Below are 18,823 nucleotides of genomic sequence, written 5' to 3'. Positions count from 1 at the left end.
TAATTTGAAGTCGGTCGTCGGTAATATAGATTTTAAAATATTAGTCAATTTTAATTTTGGCGCCGAAATTCTAAAAGGGCTTGACAATCCCATGCAATCAGTTTAGTATGACCAGATTTAAGTTAGTATTTTTTGTAATAATAAAACACGTTCACACTAGTTGAAAAAGATAGGACTAATTGCAAAAAAAAGGAAAACAAATCAAAATATTCATATTCATAGAGTAATTCAACGTTATTAAAACACCGTGGATGAATATTTTTATATATATCTCGAGAAAATTGGTGCTCTTCAGAGTGACAGCTATTGCAATCCCTGAAAATAAGAACATGTTTTTTGCCCTACAAAATGACTGAGTTTCTGGATGAAAATAATGCCTGCGGCCAGAATCTGCTGAATATAGTTTCCGTTGGAAATTCTATAATAGCAGAGATTTTGCGCCTCAAGGACTACGTACCCAGTATTTATAGGTAATATAAATTGAATACTTTCAAACAATGATTAATGTGTGGCATTCGCCCTTGCAGATTGGAGACCAAGGCAGATAAGGCGAAATATGGCGAGGTTATTCTGGATTTCAGCTACTTCAAAGTGGCCGAGGATCACGAGAAGAAGATCGAACAGAGTCCGGTAATGGGAATTGGTTATACTTAATTAGGCAAGGATTAAAAACCCCTTGATCTCCTCCAGGAACTGACCGAACTAGATGACGAGGTGCGAGCCCAGCTTCCGCTGATCACCCGGTTTTACCTGGCCTTCCAGAGCATACACCACTATGCATCCGATCTGCATCAATACATCGAGGAGCTGAACAGTGGCTACTATATCCAGCAGACACTGGAGACGGTTCTCCAGGAGGAGGAGGGCCGGCAACTGCTCTGCGAATCCCTTTACCTATTTGGTGTAATCCTCCTCCTCCTCGATTTCCATTTACCGGGAGATGTGAGGGAACGCCTGTTGATTGCCTACTATCGCTATAGTGGAGGAGATGCCACGCCCAGCGGAGATGAGAGCAACATCCATGATGTCTGCCTGTTCCTTCGATCCACGGGCTATACACATCCCTCGGAGGCAACAAAAGCTCTCAGTTTGGGCGGCAAACAGGCAGCGGCTGCAGCTGCCAGCCTGGTAGTTCCTAGATATCCGGAGGCCTACTTCTCGCGCTTCCGTTTCGATGAGAACTTTGTGGATCTGGTGGTGGCCCGTCTCCGGTGCGATGATATATACAACCAGCTGACCCTTTACCCACATCCTGCTCACCGATCCACGGCATTGTCCACTCAAGCTGCCATGTTGTATGTGTGTTTGTACTTCTGTCCAAAAGTTCTCCACTCCCAAGGCTCCCAGATGCGTGAGATTGTGGACAAGTTCTTCTGCGACAACTGGACTATATCCCTGTACATGGGCATCACTGTGAATCTGGTGGATGCCTGGCAGGATTTCAAAGCTGCTCGATCTGCTATTGAAAATGTGATAAATCCGGCTGCGATAAAACCTCTCTGTCAGCAACAAAAGGAGCAGTTGGGCAAGATTCTGCAAAAGACCCAGGAGATCGTTCGCGAGGGCGTACTGAGCGATGACTTTGTCTTGGAGCATGCCAACAAGATCATACTGATGATGCGGCAGTCGAATGTCCTGCTCCGCTGGTTTTGCCTTCACACCTCAAAGGAGGTCTTCGTCTTCACTCACACAGCCACTCAACCGGCACAAGTTCATCAAAAGGTGCTCCTGGAACTTCAGTTCGATCGGAATACGTTATACCAACTGCTGCTCAACTGCAGCCAAATGGAACTGAGTGTAAGAGAGTTTCTGGCGGAGATTCAGCAGACTAGAGAAGAGCGTTGGACGAAAAGCAGGGAGGAGGCCATGCAGAGACTGAAGGAGTTGAGTGAAGCATTTGCCGGCTCCAGACCTTTGACCAAGATCGAGCAGAATCCCCAGTTGCAGCAGTGGTTTGGCGAAGTGGCAGGACGTCTCCAGAAACTGGAGTTGAGCAGGCCCCAAAAGTCGGGAAGGCTGATCATTCAGGTGATGCAGGCCCTGGACGAGGTGCAGGAGTATCACAATTTGCATTCCAACATGCTGGTAAAGCAACAGTTGCAGGAGACACGGGACATGCTCAATCGGATGGCACAGGTAAGATCAATTGACACAATTTCAGTGATATAAAAACTACTTAAACTATTCCCAGTTAATCAACCTGAAAGAAGATATCGAGATCCACATCCAGATGATCACCGATTTCAGCTACGCCTGGCACCTTCTGCAGCGCGATTTCACGCCCCTCATGCAGGAACATATCAAGCGTCAGCCGCAGGCGGTAATCGGTATCCGGGCGGTGTTCCTAAAGCTGGCCAGCACCCTGGAGGTACCGCTGATGCGGATCAATCAGGCCAGGAGCGAGGATCTGGCCTCCGTTTCAAACTACTACAGCACAGAGCTGGCCAACTTCCTGCGACGCGTATTGCAAATCGTTCCAGAGACCATGTTTAGCATTCTGGCCAGGATCATCCATCTTCTGACAAACGTGATCAAGGAGTTTCCCACTCGAGTGGAAAAGGAGCGTCTCAAGGATTACGCCCAGTTTGAGGAGCGCGCTAAGGTGGCACAGCTAACCAATTCCATTGCCGTTTTCACCAAAGGAATACTCATGATGAAAACGACTCTAGTGGGAGTAATCGAACTAGATCCCAAGCAACTATTGGAGGATGGGATACGCAAGGAGCTGGTGAATCACCTGGCAAATGCCTACAATCTGGGCCTGATTTTTACACCCGAGAAAGGCAAAACTCCTGTGCAGCTTCTCCAGCAGAAACTGCAAGCATTGGCCAAAACCATCGAAGGATATCGCAGATCCTTCGAATATATTGAAGACTATTTGAGGGTTCAGGGACTTCGTATTTTGCTAGAGGAATCGCAGCGCATCATCAACTACAACGTAGAGAAGGAGTGCAACAGCTTTCTGCGAAAAAAAGTTCAGGAATTTCAATCGGAGCACCAAAGTCAGATCATTCCCATTCCCAACTTCCCACCGCTTGTGGGAGATCCTTCCAACAACTTTATCGGCCGCCTAGCCCACGAGATACTGCGCTGCACGGATGCCAAAGCGACCATTTTTCTGGACCACAAGAGCACCTGGTACGAGAAGAAAGCTCCACACCAGGAAGTCTTGGCCGGTTCCGGATTCTTTGGAATATTACGAGAAGCTTTGGCTCCGGCAGGAATGGTGGGTCTGGAGCGCCTCTATGCGCATATGCTGGCGGATGAGTTGAAGCGCAACTTGGAAAGGCTTCAACGAAACCTCATTTCGGATCGCATGTGGGTGGACGCATTAGCCAGTCTAACTCGCGAACTGGAGGCGCGGGATTTTCCATCACCAGAAGTGGCCAAGCAGCCGTTGAAGTATTATCAAGCCTACACCCAACGATGGCTTAAGGTGTGGCCCACCCTCCTGGATTGGGTGTTGTCCATCGGCCAGAAGCAGTTACTGCGCCGGGAGATCGCCGGAGAGCTAAGCTTTAGCAGCAAATGTGATGCCAAACTGCTGGAAAACACGGCTGAAACTCTAAACAAGTAAGTAAAATGGTAGTAATTTAATTTAAAGTTAACCTTTTATATTGTTCACTGCAGGGCTCTTTTATTGGAACTCTCATTGAGCAAGGATCTCTGCGATGAGCAGGGCGTAGCTATGCTTACCGAACTGCAGGAAACCCTCCTCTATACGGGCAACTTTGAGCCCCTGGAGCAGGTCTTCCTCGTTACCAAGAACACTCACAACATGTCGCTGTTTATGTTTCTCTTCACCATTGCCCATTTGGGTCGCCTGCAACATTCCACGAATACCGATTGTCTGTTGCCAAAAACAGCCAAAGATAACATCGATAATGTGCCTTTCATTGTGGGTCTACTAACGATTCTGCAACAGTACCACAAAAACGTCAAGATGTTGTACATATCCTACATGAGTCAGTATGTGGTGACGGTATCGGAGGGTCAGTTATTGTGAGTGTGATATTTACGTGATCTCATGAACTCCTACAGAAAGTATATTTAATCTCTTTCAGGGACAAGGAAGTGCTGGGTCCCGAAGTGGTCACCACCCTCCACTTCCTGCTAGCTTTTATACGCATTGCTCGTCTGCCGCTGAGAGTACTGGAGCAGCGCATTCCCAACATGATACTCAGCGATTACGAGTACCTATCCACACCACTCAAATGAAGACTAACCATCAGTTTGGGCTACACAAACTTTAATAAATCCGAAAACTTAACAAGGAAATGCCTCGCTGAGGTACAAGTGGAGATTATAGTTGGATGGGTTGGTAATCTCAGGTGATCCTTTCCAGGCAGGAACTCTTTACGTGATGACGGTGGGAGCATTGCGTCCGGTGAACTTGGGCAGCTGAGAGATCTCCAGGGCGATGTCGATCAAAGGTTTCAGCATCACGCTGGCCTGACCCAATACGTTCTCCCTCTCATAGGAATCAATGTACAAGCTGGAAGATGATTATTCATAGATTATTTCAAGCCATAACTTGGTTCAATCCCATGATAACTCACCGCACGGTGGCTCCAGAGCTGCCAGTTCCACTGAGACGCACGACAATGCGACTTCCATCCTCGAAGACGATGCGCAGGCCTTGTTTCGTGGCCACCGACTTGTCGACCGGATCCGTGTAGCTGAAGTTGTCCGCCTCTTTGACCTTGTAGGTTTTTCCGCCGCTGGAGAAGCTCTTGCCGACAAATGCCGGGGCAGTGATAGTCGTCTCCATGGTGGAAACCATCTCGTTGCAAGGATCCGAGGCGCACTCCTCGTAATCGTAGCGGGTGAAGTAGTTGCGTCCATACACAGACCAGTGCTGCTTCAGGATGTCTTCGATGCCCTTGCCCGTGTGCTGCATCACGGAGATCCAGGACAGAACCGCCCAGATGCCATCCTTCTCACGGATGTGATTGGATCCGGTGCCGAAGCTCTCCTCGCCACACAGGCACAGTCTTCCGGCGTCCATGAGGTTGCCGAAGTACTTCCATCCAGTGGGCACCTCGAACACCTCCTTGCCCAACTTCCTGCCCACCAAATCTACAGCCGAAGCGGTTGGCATACTGCGGGCGAATCCCTGAACACCGTTCTTCTGGAAATAGGGGATGGCCTCCAGGTAGTGGGCAATTACAGCCAGCGAATCGCTGGGGGTCACGAAAAACGCCTTGCTGCCGATGATCATGTTGCGGTCACCATCTCCATCGAAGGCGGCTCCGATGTCATAGTCTCCCTGGGCTACAGTGTCCACCAGATCCTTGGCGTAGGTCAGATTCGGGTCAGGATGCAGGCCACCAAAGTCCGGCAGCGGAGTAGTGTGGACCACCGAGGATTCAGTTGCCCCCAGGCGATTCAGGAAGATCTCGCGCACATAGGAGCCAGTGACTCCATTCATCGCATCAATGCGCATCTTCAGGGGCTTTCCAGTGGCCTTGCCGCTTACGAAATCCTTCAGCTTGGCAAAGTCGAAGATCTCCTCCATGTGACGCACATAGTTGGCCACCGAATCGATCACCTCCACGGTGAAGGGCTTTCCGGCGATGTCGAAGGAAGTCACGCCCACCTTGGAGACGTCGATCTGCAGATTGCGGACCAACTTGTACTCCTTGATCTCGGTGGTGATCTTGTAGATGTGGTTGGTGAAGGCGTCGGGAGCGGGTCCTCCGTTCTCACAGTTGAACTTGATGCCGAAATCATTCTCGGGGCCACCGGGATTATGGGAAGCGGTCAGAACGATGCCACCTAAAGGATAAGGTAAAACATAAATATAAATAAATAGTCACTATTATAAAATCGAAACTATAATTTTAGTTACTACAAATATTTAGTAATTAAGTTTATTGTACAACAGTTATTAAATCCTAAGTTGTAGCATTAGTTTTAAAATCAAAACCATTATCTAAATTACTTCAGTTTTTTAATAACAACCCAACAATTTTAAAACTTAAGTTTCAAAAACATTTTATTGCTTATATTTTTTTTAGATGTAATAATGCAAAAAAAAAAGCTTTATATAATTATGGATATAGAAAAACTTTATGGATTAATTTGTATGTGCACTTTAATGCACTTTACGTCCTATAATAAATATAATACAACGTATAAATATAATATATATATTATATAAATATATATATAAAACTAGCTATAACTTATTTATTTGAACATCTTTTTATACTTTTGATTGTCCTTGGAAATTGTTAAAAGTAAACCTTATAGTCTTTTTAGAAACATAAAGGATAAATTGAAATTCCTTTCTTGTCTGAAATCCTAGAAATCCCATAACCGATTCAAACTTTTTAGCCCGAAATAATGAAGCCGCTGTTAACCGATTGAATGTGTAGTTGATAATCGACCCCAGGGACCTCTGTCACTTAACAGCCCGTTGATTGTGTAAAGATGCTTCTTATCATTTAAAATCTTTACGAGCACAGTGGAACCTGCCCTGGACGGAAACTCACCCAAGGCCTTGTTGTGACGGATCAGGCTGGAAACGGCGGGGGTGGACAGGATGCCATTCTGACCCACCAGCAGTTTGGAGACCCCGTTGGCGGCTGATAAACGAACAATCAGCTCGGCAGCCTCCTTGCAGTAGAAACGTCCATCGCCACCGACCACCAGAGTGGATCCCACCAGAGCAGATCCATTTGCCTCCAAAATGGCCTGGACAAAGTTTTCCGTATAGTTCGGTTGGGTGAAAACTTTTACCTGAGATTGGAAAAGGGATTTCACAAGTTAGGAGATGCAACTGGGGGTTTTGAATTTTTTTTTTAGACCACACCTTTTTGCGCAATCCACTGGTGCCTGGCTTTTGACCCTCGTAGGGCTTTGTTGCTACAATTTCCACCGATAGCGACATGTCTCACTGGAGTTTTCCGGCTGCTGGCTGAATTCCAACTAGACGAATGAACCGCGTTTGCGTGCGATGAAAATCGAGTGTCAGACACAGTACAGCGAAATTCGCCTCCCACTGATAAGCCAACGCGGTTCGGCCATAACGATCCCGATACGCGCTATCATCGATGCGTGCCACCAGTCAGTCACAATCTTCAGTTGGGTGTGTGTTTTTTGAACTCTTAAGAACCCGTAAATTTAGTTATCTTTGTTTAGACACCTCGAGTTTTCCTTTTTCATCGTGATATATCGCAATTTAATCGTCATGATTGGACAAACTCATGTGCCGAAAAGCTTGCTGTAGGGTGCAATGTCATTCAAGGGCATTCCCAGGTACCGGTAAACAGCTGTTTTAAAGGAAATGTATGTCATGTGTACAACTAGAGCCTCATAAAAACATGAATATTGAAAAGAATTGTCTAACTAAACATCAACTAAAGTCATAAAAACAAAATAATTTATTGTTTACTTTTTGTCGCTTTTTGAACAACAGCTGCTGTTTGCTAACAGCGTTTTAACAGAAACAACGCGGCAGGGTTGTCGAAGCTTCAGCTCTCGGATTGCTTATGGTACATCGAATATATCGAATGTTTTACAACGTTTCTTGTTTATATTTGTCCTTTCTCTATGTGGGAATAAAAAAATATATGAAATATATAGCGTTTCTTTGGATCTATCAACATAAAACATTCCCACATTTCGGCATCTAAAAAAAGGAATTATGTAACCTTAATTAAAGACTAAATGGGTAGCTACAAGTTATACAATTAAATACAAATATGTTTGCTAACATTTATATAAATTCAAAGTTTGACGCGTTTACAAAATAACCCTTAAAAAGAGCGTGTGATAGTTTTAGAAAACTAAATTATGTTTTATATATTTGTATTATAGTGAACTTACTATAATAATGTAACAATTTAAAAAGTACAGGTAATCTTTAAAAAGTAACGAATAAAATACCAAGTTGAGTTGTCCAACATATCGAGACCTGGCCGATATATCGATAGTTCAAAGCACCTCTGTCAGCCCTGACGCAAAACACGAAGTTTGACAGCGGATCCATTCCACGTCACGAACCAACGAGAAAGCGGCCGCCTGCTACGACTGCTGTTTAGTTGCACTGAAATACTCGCAAAAGAAATAACCAACATCCAAGTAAGTGGTTAAATAATGAATTAAAACCTTGAGGCAAATGTGCACTAGGTTCGTGCGGCACCATTGTGTTGAAGCTAGAGAGGAAATCCATCCGAAAATGCTCGCCCTTTTATGCTGTCCATTTTGCGGCGACCCTTCCACGTCAACAAAAAAGTGAAACGTGAAATACTTATTTTCAATGATATGTAATTACAGAATGTTCAAGCACCTGTTGGCCCTGTGCGCTCTTTGCGCGTTATTTAGCACCTGCCTGTCGGAGGACGAGACCCGTGCCCGTCTCCTGGTCTCCAAGCAGATCCTTAACAAATATCTGGTGGAGAAGAGCGACCTGTTGGTGCGCTACACCATCTTCAACGTGGGCAGTGGAGCCGCCACCAAGGTGCGATTGGTAGACTCCGGCTTCCACCCGGAGGCCTTCGACGTGGTGGGAGGACAACCCACCGCCGTCGTCGACAGGATCGCTCCCCAGACCAACTTCACCCACGTCCTGGTGGTGAGGCCCAAGGCCTTCGGTTACTTCAACTTCACAGCTGCCGAGGTGTCCTACAAGGCTGTCGAGGAGTCGGAGACGGTAAGTTATAACTGGGCAGACGGCAAACCGAAATGTGTTTCAGGCTGAACCTTATCTAATCTCGTTGTTAAAGAAATCTCATTCAAAGCTAAGTAAAATCTTAGTTTTTCAATCATATACCTTCTTCTTAGAGGTTTAAAGTTAGTGTCTTTAAAGGCACAGTTACTTAAAACAATAATGTTGTCATTCAATCAATTAAGATTTTTGTAACACCTTGAGGTTTGAAAGATCAATAGTTCTACAACGTTTTAGGTTATTATCTCTATAAAACCCCATGATATGAAATAATTTGACCAAAAACCGTACATTCTTGCAGCTCCAACTGGCGGTCAGCTCGGAGCCCGGTGAGGGTGGCATTGTCAACCTGAACGAGTACAACAAGCGCTTCTCCTCCCACTTCTTCGATTGGGTGGCCTTCGCCGTGATGACCCTGCCCTCTCTAGCCATTCCTCTGGGTCTGTGGCACCAGTCCAAGAGCAAATACGAGCGCTCCGGCAAGAACAAGAAGCACTAAGCAGCTGCGCAACGGTTTCCTCTTCACCTCAAGAGATTTCTTTACGAACACCCATTACAAATTCCGTATAATTTTGTTGCTTTAGTTTTCAATTGATTCCATGCGTTGTTCATCCATTCAACCCACACATCTAGTTTACTCCAGTCTGGGACTGTCGTCTGGAGACGGAGCGTTAAATCGTTTTAGATTTGATACGAGGACGCATCGAGTAAAGAGAATTAAACAAGTCCATAAAGAGTTAAGCTTAGACTGCTTTTCTAAATAAATTAAAACAAATGTAAACTGGATAATTACTAAATGCGTTCGGAGTTGGGGAATGGGTGTCACATTTTCGATTTGTTTATGATTTGCAATTGAATGTAAGTAGCCTTAATTTTTGATTCAAGGGAATGTTTTTGAATACACTTGGTTTTATACCATTTATACCAGTCAAAATGCAGCTTTTCTGGTTTAAATATATCAAGACTATATTACAACGTTACTTAATATGTAAAGATCTTAACAAATTTAGGATAACAGATACTTTCGGCCAAAGATCTCCGACTTCTTCTCAAACATTGGGGATTTGATGGGTGTATTGATCCGATAAAAAGCATTCATGGAGTGCTTAATGTACGTGTCATACATTTCGTTAAAGAAGTTCTTGATGCCCTCGTCGTTTTTGTTGTCATGAACGATGATAAATCTTATTTGGCTGGCGGTTATAAAGGCGGAAACGAACCATTGGTTGAACCTATCAATGGATTTAAGTTGCATATTAGCCGTTTTCCATTTGTGCTCGTCCACCAAATCCAGGGCGGCATGGGCAATAAACTGGCTCAGGTGCCTGTGGTCCTCTTTCTGCGGGTTAAAAAGGTGCTAGAAACTTCTATATAATGTACACTATGTCCACGAACCCTTAGTTCCTTGTTCACGGTGCTAAATTCCTTCTCGTAAATGGGATTATCGTTATGACCCACAATAACAAAGTAGTAAGTGGACATTTTCACGAAGGCAATACCAAAACAGTCTAATTTTAGGTGTGACCGAAAACGGATACTGAAAAATACCATTTCATTTTTTTTAAATATACTACTCTACTGTAGCGGCTATAAAAATAGTGTCAGGTATTTTAACTGAATTTAATGAAAATAAAACTTGTTTTTAACTTTATGCAACTCTTCTAAATAATTATTTGATTTGAACTTCTTGTATGTTTACTTGTTAGGAATGATTCGTTAACTCATCTCTCTACGTTGCTGTACGTCAACAGGAAGCCATATGTTTACCTATTTGTATGACTATTGTGTTTATTCCTGCAATAGTTTGTTAGAGTGCTAAATGAAGATTCACAAACAAAATAATTTGTTCAAAACAGTTTAATAACTAGAGAAACCAAGGTTTTTAAAAAATACTAAAATATCAAAGACTGACCGAGCAGTATTGGAAAATACCACCCCCTCCCAACCTTTCTCAACACCGTTTGTTCGCGCCTTTTTTTCCCCAGCACATTTTGCGACCAAATTTTTACGCCGGAAAACTCGGATAAAATGGTTATAAACGCCTGAATTGCATACTGGAAAGTTGGAATCCATTGGGGCCGCAGTCCCGTTAGCCAGAGGAGCGTGACCAACGCGACAAAATCGCGATCGCGGCAGTGTGTGTGCGTGTGCGGGAGTGTAACAAATACGACAAAACGAAAATCGCTGCGAAGGTAGATCTCATTATTATTGTATTGTTGTCTTTTGCTTTTCGCCCCCGATCTTCTGTTGCGATCTTATGAGTTTGGCTTCCGTATAATCTGTAGTTGTATCAACCGCTTAAGTACTTAGATTTTACAAAAGAAAACTACACCATACACACACACGCACACACTCAGCAATATGCATTAAAACAAAAAGAAAAAAATTAAACCAGAAGAAGAGATCCAAGAAAATGACCGATGTAAAAAATTGTCTTACAAGTGAGCACATTGCAACTACAGCACCAGCGAGTCCACCGGGAACTCCCACCAGAAATGCTGGCAAGGATCTTGTGGAGCCCACATCCCCGTTCGTCTTGAGAGCACCGCCCAGCGCCAAATCAAAACTGATCCTCCAGAACATGGAAGAGGTGCTCCACTCGGTGAAGCAGAAGCACCGGGAGAAGCACAAGCGGAAGAGGGAGGAGAAGCGACGGGCAGCCCTCTTGGAGGACCAGAAAAAGCCCTCCAAGGAGGCCATGCCGGATAAGGAGAAGCCACAGCCACTGCGGGAGAAATCCTCCCAAGAAAATGGCCTCAAGAACGGAGGACGCCGGCGTTCCAGTCCGCTGAAATCCAGCACTCCGGTGGCCGAGAAGCAGAGCATCATGAAGCACTTCGCCAAGGCGGGCAAGCCGGAGAATGTGGCTGCATCTCCGGTGACCAACGCTAAACACAAGCCAGCCACCAATGTCTTTGAGTTCATGATGAATGCCAGGAATCGGTCTATAGGGGCCAACGATGGTGGCGCCGAATCCCCTGGAGATCAAGAGGCGGCTACTGAGGCAGCCACGCCAACGACCAAGCGGAAACAGTTCCTCCAGGAATGGAACGAACGCAAGGGAGGAGCCAAGAGAAGACTGGCGGACGAGTCCCGCGGAGAGTTCATCGAACTGCAGATGGAGCAAAGGGCTAAGAGGTGAGTAAAGTGTTTTAAGGAGCACTACTCCTAAAATCAAGCATAAAGATGTATTATTTGTACTTTTACTAACAAAAGACTTAGAACGGCTAGTAATAATATATTTTTTTCTAGATTGAGGAAGATGCTGACCAAGACTGACCAAAAGGAGGTAACGGCGCCATCCTCAGCGCCCACCGAGCCAACAGTCAAGCGTCTAAGAGGTAGGGCGCGGTCTCGACGCCTCAGTTCCGTGGATGCGACGGTCAGCGTGGAAGCCAAACCGGAAGATCCCGAAACTGAGGAGTTTCTATCGAAGCTATCGTCGCCAACTAAAAAACGTGACAGCCTGCTGGGCTACTTTGCCAAGGTGGAATCGCCCAAAGAGGTGGCCGAAAAGCTAACCATTGCGATAGAAACTCCTCCCATGGAGACGCCCAAGCGAAGAACCCAACGCAGGAAGAGCCAGCAGGAGACACCCATTATAGAAACAGAATCGACGCCATCATCAAGACCGCGACGGTCGTGTGCGGGAAAGGCGCGCTACGACTACGACCTGGAAACGAGTCCTGTCAAGCCACAAAAAACCAAGGCCCAAAAGCCAGAGGAATCCATAGAGGTTATTGATCTGGACAGCAGTAATCCAGCAGTCACGCCAAAGAAACTAGCGCCGCTATTTGTACGTCAGTTGCCAAAGCCCAGTCCGGATCCTTCGGTTCTGAAAGCTCGTCAGGCTTTTCTGCATTCTGGGGTGCCAGATAAAATTCGTCAGGAGCAGAGCCGACAAAAGACCTACGAGCAGTTGTACGAGGAGAGCTATGAGGTGTTTCCCAGAGTGGCGCACATAGGTTGTGAAAGCTTCGCATCTAAACATGTTCCCCTGGAGTTACCCTTTGCTTTAAGGGCAGAAGAGGAATATGTAGAGGTTACGACAACCTTAGCTCCCAATAAACGGCGTTCCAAGGCGAGTGGCATGACCAGTTGCCTGCCTGCGGACTTTACAGCCAATAAAATTAGTAACAAATTCAACTACGCTACTTTACCGCAGCTGGAGAACAAGCGAGGTTTTGTAAAGCTCTGGAAAAACGACTTCGATCGCTTTCCCACCTTCAAGTGCTATAATCAAATGAGAGAAAAGTATCGCCACTTTAGCGCCATTGACAGTGCGCAGGATACGCAGCAAATGGGTGAATCCTTGGTGGTTACCCGGCGCACCCGCCGTTCCATGGAGCAGCCTTTGGCGCAGAACGATGAGGAGGCGAAGCCACCACCTTCGGCTCCCAATGGCGAGCTGCTCTTCACCGAAAAGTACAAACCGCTGCTGTTCGAGCAGGTTCTAGTGAACCTAACGCCAGTGCAGGAGCTAAGGGACTTTTTGTCCAGCTGGAGTGGCAATGGTGGCAGCAATCGCAACTCGCAGGGCATGGACGACACCTTCGATATGAGCAACGACTCGGCCTCGATGGGATCAGCTAGCAACACAATGGTGCTCGTAGGACCATCATCCAGTGGAAAAACCAATGCAGTTTTTACTTTAGCGAACGACATGAACTTCAATGTCTTGGAGATTAATGCAGGCATGAAACGAACGGGCAAGAAGTTGATCCAGGAACTCCAAGAGGCCACGCAGTCACATCAGATAAGGAAAGACAGCAAAGCGGGCGGCGGATCCTCACAACAGCTGCTCCAAAAATTGCAAAAAAGTGGCTTTAAGGCGAAAGCAGCCGCCCTAGAACCTCCATCCGATGTCCGCAAATCCCTCATTCTCATAGAAGATGCCGATATCCTTTTCGAGAATATGGATGCTGGTTTTACCGATGCCATTTACACGCTGGCCGCCAGTTCAAAGAGGCCGGTAATTGTGGTGGCCACGGATCCAAACTGCGCGCATCTGCAGCGTCTGATGCAGCAGAACAGCATCCATTTCCAGGCCCCGAATGCTTTGAACATCTCCCGATTCCTCGCTGTTCTATCGCTAATGGAAAACTGCCCCATCGAACTGGACGAGTTGATATCACTGTATCTGTACAATCAGCAGAATCTGCGCAAGACGTTGATGGAACTGCAATTTTACATTCAAAGTGGTGGAGATCCAAGTGGGAGTAGACCGGGTGGCATCAAATCGCCCACTAAATCCTCAAATAGCCGTCTGGCCACAGTCGATGGCAGTCGCATCCATCAGCGACTTTTTGAGTTCTTCACAAGCCCGCAAAATGTACAGCACCGAATACCCTTTCCCGTGAACTTTAGACTACTGCGTTTGAATCTCACCGAGCTTATTTCCAACTCTCCGCTGCTGAAGGAGCAGCAGCCACCAGGTGGAGGAAGTAGAAACGCTGCCAAGCGAAAGTCCCGCTCACCAAAGAAAGCCTGGCTGAGCAGCGCCACTGGGCAAAAGAACGATGGCCATAGTTCACCTCTAGCCAAGCTGGCCTCCTTCCACGACAATATGTCGGTGGCTGCTCTGATGGACTCCGATTGCAGCGATCGCTTGCAGTGGCACCAGTCCGAGGACATCGCGCACCTGCTGGTGGAGCAGGCTCTCCAAACTGGACTTGCGGCCAAGGCGTGTCCCTACAACCTTTTCGACAAGCAGACTCAAAGGTAATTTACCTAAACAAATTTAGTAACCAATTAGTCATTTTATTTGATAAAAGGATCAATAGATATTATTAATGTTTTCCAATCATGATCGATTATTTATTAATCGTTTAAGTTTTAATAATTTTTGTTTATTTTAAGTTTTGTATTTAAAGGAAATACAAATTGATATTTATAGGTTTATAACCATCTAGTCCACTATCGATTAAAGATTTCGACAAGCTTTTTATTGACTCTGACAAACTTTTGGTTATAAAAGTCATCAAAAATTTGTAAATGCTTGGTCATTAAGCTGTGATAGGAGTAATCGATTGAAAAAGGAAATTGTGGTTTTCTATCGTCCAACAGTCTTAACAACGACTAGTCAAAGATAAGTCACTATTCAAAAGATAAGTTTAGCATATTGCAGTAAGTAATGTCATAAAAATGGCCGATTATACAATCAATCATAACTTTAATATCTTAAGTGCTTTATACTTTAGTTAAATACTATTTTAGTAAACAAGTTTAATAACTTTAAGGAGTTTTTCCAATTTATTATAAATCTATTAAGCACAAAAGTTTGAAGGTTTTCTCTTACAAATAAATCTTGAATATTTAATAATTTCGTGTTAATGTTCTAGGGCAACCATTTGCGAGCACCTAGGCAATGCACTTATACGTTCCACCTCTGCCAAATCGCTGGACTTTGAGCCCAACCTGCGATCCATTTGCCGCAGTGAGAAGGAGCGGGCTGGACAGGAGCGGAAGTCGAGTAGATTCTATCACTATCTGCGCAACTACACGGTGAACGTGACCAATTTCGCGATGGAGCATTTTGATGCGGCGTGCAGTGCGTTCCAGGACAATCCCAGCAGTGATGGACTAGCGGAGGCCGAGCAAAAGGATTAATTGTCGGTCGGACTTAGTTTAATTTTTTGAATTTGGTGGAGCTGCTCCATCGAATTTGTTTGCAATTTATTCAGATCGAGGTAAGCAGAGTTGATCTTTTTAGGATAGTTTTGTGTGGACAACGATGATGCGTAGCTATACATGAGATGAGTCTAGATCTAGATACAAGTTAATTACACTAAACTAAATACGACCTGAGCCTATGTTAATAAATCAATTCAATGACATGTAAAACGATGACTAGCAGCAGCAGAAACCGGAAGAGCTCTTCTTCGCTGGCTCCGGATCTTCTGTTATTGTGTTTTCCGTTGGCTTCGTTGCAGCAAGGGACGTGGGCTGGATTTGAATGGGCGCCGCTGAATTTATTTCCCCGATTTTAAAGTTCTTCAGTTCCTTTTCGGCATCGGAGGAGTGTCCCGCCTGCTTGAAGGCCTTGCTGGCATCCTTGCCGCCGTATTCGAGGAGTGCTTCGCCACCGCCAGGATGCTCGCTTAGGAACTTGGTCACATCGTAGACGTTTCCCTTGATGATCAGCCAGCAGGGTTTGCCATTCTTGCCATTCTGCTGGGCCACCACGGAGACTTCGTACAACTGGGACATAATTGGATTGATTGCTTGATTGCTTGATTGCTTTCCGGTGTAGACAAGTGTTTTGTTTTAATGGCTGCTGTAAATTTTGCCAATGTGGTGTTGATAAGGTCTGCTCTTGACTTGCTAATTTTAGGAGCTGTTAACCGTTGGACGAACTTGCTGGCACTGGACGCGTGCCAATGGCAAACCGTTGCTTATGTTTAACATTTATCAATATTGCAAAATATCGCTTAGATCGCTTGTACTTACCCTGTTTTTTCGCCCTGTTCATCCCCTCGACGGTCAATTACTATTTGCTGTTTTATTTCCACAATCTGTCTGACTTGCGGCTGATAAGGAGTACGTGAGAATATTACCGTCTTCCAAGGAGACCTACCAAAGTAGGTGGTGGCCAATAACTTTGCGTGGATTTGTGCAACTCATTAATGCAAATTGATTGAGCATGTTGGCATGGAGTGGGGTTCTAGCTTTGGCGAAATCTAAAAACAATTTGTGATTCACTTCAGTTTGGTCACTTTTAATTGATTTCTTGGTAGGTGATAAAAATTTATGGTGGATATTTACACTGTGTCACTTTCGTACGTTGACTCTTTTGATAACAATTAAAGACGGCATGATGTATCAAAGAGAACCTTCAAACCATATAATTAGACACACTTCAACTGAGATAAGGTATTTTAGTGTCAATCAAGGCCAAAACAAACTTTCCCTTAGTTACTTAATCTCCCTCTTTAAAGAAAAAACAACTTGTAGATATTTTTGGCTTTCAAAGTTATATTCTATATATTTTGGAAATATATTTTAAATTTGCTTTCGTTTTCTCCATTTTGTTTCGGTTTTAAGGGTTTTTGTTTTTTTTTTTTATATGAGACAACAACAATAATTGGTATTCATTTAATATATATGTATTTAGATATATATCGATTTTTATATAGATTTATGTATCTTAGACGTTTTGCTTAATGCGCTTTAAAAAATTTCGCTAGTGTTGAGTGCAAATTTTCCTGCGGGGGATCGAAAATCAAAATCGATTTCTTGGGGATTGGGAGATTTTGTTGACGGATGGGTTGGAAAACTTTGAAATTGTTGGGATTAAGTGTGTTTACATTAACATAATGCTCCACTGCGCATTTTCCTGCTTTCGGCTTATTTACAAATTAATTATTATTTTTTCTTTTTTTTTTCTTTATTTATTTAGGTTTTGTTATAAATATCAGTCGACGGTTTTGCATTTTCAAAACGCAGCTCGTGTGCGTTTTCATTTGTATTCTCGATTTAAATGTACAGATACCATATCGTAATATATATCGTATATATAAAGTGTAAAATTAATTACTTGTCAATGATTGTTGATTTCTTGTTGAATTAATCGATCTGCTTGAATTTTAAAAAATTGTAATTCAATCAATTGATTTACTATAATTAAATCGTTTTGTTTTACATTTGATTTACTTAGTTTCCGTTTAGTTTTTTCTAAACATAATTCGTAGACTTGATCTTCGTTTAGAATTTAATTGTTTAATTTAAAAAACAGTTTTGGAGGTAGTTGAAATTAGGCCTGTTTACGTAAATTATATTTATGTATGCATATAATTATTTGTATAAATGTGTATATGTGTAGATGATTCAACGATCAAACGAACTCGATCGCTTTAATATTTTAGCTGGACTTAATTTGTTTATAACTAATTAATTTATTAATTTCTACGTGTTTAATTTAGTTATTCATTGTCTCCGGTTTTTCTTCGGTCTTGTGATATCTCGGGCTATTTCCGGTTGCTTTACTTGAAGTACTCTTTGATCCATAGACAGCGAACTATATCGTTATGAATTTAATTTTTAAAATGTAGGCTTGTAGGACTTGTGGCATAGTATAGTGTTTTCCATTATGTTGCATTTGTTATCATATTTTCCTAGTTTTTCGCATCTAAATTGCCGGTTAAATGTTGTTTAAATTTGATTTAATGGATCGTAAGTTCTTGAAACCATTTTATGTTTTTTTCTCTTTGATAATTAAAATTGTAATTGTCAGGGGCAACTATTCTGTGGGCTTGCGATTTTAGGAAATTACACTTTTAAGAATTCTGGGTATATTTTTGCAAAAAAATTTCACAAAACTATAAATGTGGAGATCTATTAATAATTATATTTACCAAAATGTTCTAAATTCATTACTTGTGCTTATAATTTACATTGCAGTGGGGTTAATCGTTTAACTTGTCCTAAACTAAACACACAAAAAATGTTATTCTATTGAAAAAACCGGCACGGTCGTTCTGTGCTGCCAGACTTGTCAACGATCGACCAGAGTTGCAAATTAATATTCCGGATCGACCAGAGTTGCCATGTTTAATTTTTTTTATCGATAACGATTAAAGTAACGATCGATTGAGTCTCAATATTTCAAATTTCAAATTTAAATCCCGCTGAATTTCCAAATTGAGACTTAGCATCAGCCAAATAAAAATGAAAACAATAATTTTTCTACAATTTGGTTTACATAGATTTCATTTCATTTTTTGTTTTTTTAAATCCCGCTGAATTTCCAAATTGAGACTTAGCATCAGCCAAATAAAAATGAAAACAATAATTTTTCTACAATTTGGTTTACATAGATTTCATTTCATTTTTTGTTTTTTTTTTTACATTGTAATTCCGTTAGCAAATATACAAATACAAATTTCAATTGAACTAAAAATTGTTTGTGTGTGTTTTTCGTGTGTTCCAGCACATGGGCCTTGCGTACAATAATAATAGGGGATTGGTGATATGGGATATGGATAGGGGATAGGGATAGAGTATAGTTAAGAGTTGGTTGGCTTCGATTTAAAACTAGAGTTATTCAAACTAAAGTGTATACAATATTCATTCATAAAATTACAATTATATATTCACTTATATTTTGTTATTTACTTTCAACTTTCCCTTCTTCAAGATTTGTGGTATTGT

General features: G+C 43.2%; 6 protein-coding genes across 7 annotated transcripts; 3 read left to right on the top strand and 3 right to left on the bottom strand.

The window, feature by feature from the left end:
• The first annotated feature begins 155 nt into the window (after nucleotides 1-155).
• On the top strand, nucleotides 156-4,278 carry LOC128257137 (WASH complex subunit homolog 5). Its single transcript, XM_052987985.1, has 6 exons — nucleotides 156-470; nucleotides 528-630; nucleotides 691-2,136; nucleotides 2,192-3,573; nucleotides 3,631-4,002; nucleotides 4,065-4,278. Exons 1-6 carry the CDS (start codon nucleotides 349-351, stop codon nucleotides 4,216-4,218), a joined length of 3,579 nt encoding a protein of 1,192 aa, XP_052843945.1. The 5' UTR covers nucleotides 156-348; the 3' UTR covers nucleotides 4,219-4,278.
• LOC128257138 (phosphoglucomutase) lies at nucleotides 4,233-6,976 on the bottom strand. The gene is made up of 4 exons (XM_052987986.1): nucleotides 6,818-6,976; nucleotides 6,498-6,744; nucleotides 4,560-5,778; nucleotides 4,233-4,495 (listed from the first exon to the last, which is right to left on the bottom strand). Exons 1-4 carry the CDS (start codon nucleotides 6,893-6,895, stop codon nucleotides 4,357-4,359), a joined length of 1,683 nt encoding a protein of 560 aa, XP_052843946.1. The 5' UTR covers nucleotides 6,896-6,976; the 3' UTR covers nucleotides 4,233-4,356.
• Nucleotides 6,977-7,931: 955 nt separating this feature from the next.
• Nucleotides 7,932-9,463, top strand: LOC128257199 (translocon-associated protein subunit beta). Its single transcript, XM_052988083.1, has 3 exons — nucleotides 7,932-8,088; nucleotides 8,284-8,659; nucleotides 8,976-9,463. Exons 2-3 carry the CDS (start codon nucleotides 8,285-8,287, stop codon nucleotides 9,171-9,173), a joined length of 573 nt encoding a protein of 190 aa, XP_052844043.1. The 5' UTR covers nucleotides 7,932-8,088; nucleotide 8,284; the 3' UTR covers nucleotides 9,174-9,463.
• A 151-nt stretch (nucleotides 9,464-9,614) lies between these two features.
• LOC128257200 (probable trafficking protein particle complex subunit 2) lies at nucleotides 9,615-10,208 on the bottom strand. Its single transcript, XM_052988084.1, has 2 exons — nucleotides 10,070-10,208; nucleotides 9,615-10,013 (listed from the first exon to the last, which is right to left on the bottom strand). Exons 1-2 carry the CDS (start codon nucleotides 10,154-10,156, stop codon nucleotides 9,681-9,683), a joined length of 420 nt encoding a protein of 139 aa, XP_052844044.1. The 5' UTR covers nucleotides 10,157-10,208; the 3' UTR covers nucleotides 9,615-9,680.
• Nucleotides 10,209-10,626: 418 nt separating this feature from the next.
• LOC128257197 (enhanced level of genomic instability 1) lies at nucleotides 10,627-15,518 on the top strand. 2 transcript variants are annotated; one of them, XM_052988082.1, is made up of 4 exons: nucleotides 10,721-10,866; nucleotides 11,117-11,812; nucleotides 11,927-14,395; nucleotides 15,016-15,518. In XM_052988082.1, the coding sequence occupies exons 2-4, from the start codon at nucleotides 11,256-11,258 to the stop codon at nucleotides 15,281-15,283; spliced, it is 3,294 nt and encodes a 1,097-aa protein (XP_052844042.1). In that variant the 5' UTR covers nucleotides 10,721-10,866; nucleotides 11,117-11,255; the 3' UTR covers nucleotides 15,284-15,518. The 2 variants fall into 2 exon arrangements, with proteins under 2 accessions (XP_052844041.1, XP_052844042.1); XM_052988081.1 differs by having other exon boundaries at nucleotides 10,627-11,812.
• LOC128257201 (cytochrome b5) lies at nucleotides 15,385-16,075 on the bottom strand. Its single transcript, XM_052988085.1, has one exon. The coding sequence runs from the start codon at nucleotides 15,881-15,883 to the stop codon at nucleotides 15,524-15,526; it is 360 nt and encodes a 119-aa protein (XP_052844045.1). The 5' UTR covers nucleotides 15,884-16,075; the 3' UTR covers nucleotides 15,385-15,523.
• Between the last annotated feature and the right edge of the window lie 2,748 nt (nucleotides 16,076-18,823).

Source organism: Drosophila gunungcola, assembly GCF_025200985.1.
Source record: "Drosophila gunungcola strain Sukarami chromosome 3L unlocalized genomic scaffold, Dgunungcola_SK_2 000002F, whole genome shotgun sequence".
Lineage (NCBI taxonomy): Eukaryota > Metazoa > Arthropoda > Insecta > Diptera > Drosophilidae > Drosophila > Drosophila gunungcola.
This window is presented reverse-complemented; position numbering and strand designations above follow the sequence as displayed.

Excerpts from the sequence above, each read along its gene's own strand:
- LOC128257137 (XM_052987985.1), top strand. The coding sequence starts at position 349 with ATGACTGAGTTTCTGGATGAAAATAATGCCTGCGGCCAGAATCTGCTG. Across the intron at positions 2,137-2,191 it reads TGCTCAATCGGATGGCACAG|TTAATCAACCTGAAAGAAGA; the intron begins GTAAGATCAATT and ends AACTATTCCCAG. Across the intron at positions 4,003-4,064 it reads GTATCGGAGGGTCAGTTATT|GGACAAGGAAGTGCTGGGTC; the intron begins GTGAGTGTGATA and ends AATCTCTTTCAG.
- LOC128257138 (XM_052987986.1), bottom strand. The coding sequence starts at position 6,895 with ATGTCGCTATCGGTGGAAATTGTAGCAACAAAGCCCTACGAGGGTCAA. Across the intron at positions 5,779-6,497 it reads CCGTCACAACAAGGCCTTGG|GTGGCATCGTTCTGACCGCT; the intron begins GTGAGTTTCCGT and ends CTTATCCTTTAG. Across the intron at positions 4,496-4,559 it reads AGCTCTGGAGCCACCGTGCG|CTTGTACATTGATTCCTATG; the intron begins GTGAGTTATCAT and ends ATCATCTTCCAG.
- LOC128257199 (XM_052988083.1), top strand. The coding sequence starts at position 8,285 with ATGTTCAAGCACCTGTTGGCCCTGTGCGCTCTTTGCGCGTTATTTAGC. Across the intron at positions 8,660-8,975 it reads CTGTCGAGGAGTCGGAGACG|CTCCAACTGGCGGTCAGCTC; the intron begins GTAAGTTATAAC and ends ACATTCTTGCAG.
- LOC128257200 (XM_052988084.1), bottom strand. The coding sequence starts at position 10,156 with ATGTCCACTTACTACTTTGTTATTGTGGGTCATAACGATAATCCCATT. Across the intron at positions 10,014-10,069 it reads CCGTGAACAAGGAACTAAGG|AAAGAGGACCACAGGCACCT; the intron begins GTTCGTGGACAT and ends TTTAACCCGCAG.
- LOC128257197 (XM_052988081.1), top strand. The coding sequence starts at position 11,088 with ATGACCGATGTAAAAAATTGTCTTACAAGTGAGCACATTGCAACTACA. Across the intron at positions 11,813-11,926 it reads ATGGAGCAAAGGGCTAAGAG|ATTGAGGAAGATGCTGACCA; the intron begins GTGAGTAAAGTG and ends ATTTTTTTCTAG. Across the intron at positions 14,396-15,015 it reads TTCGACAAGCAGACTCAAAG|GGCAACCATTTGCGAGCACC; the intron begins GTAATTTACCTA and ends TTAATGTTCTAG.
- LOC128257201 (XM_052988085.1), bottom strand. The coding sequence starts at position 15,883 with ATGTCCCAGTTGTACGAAGTCTCCGTGGTGGCCCAGCAGAATGGCAAG.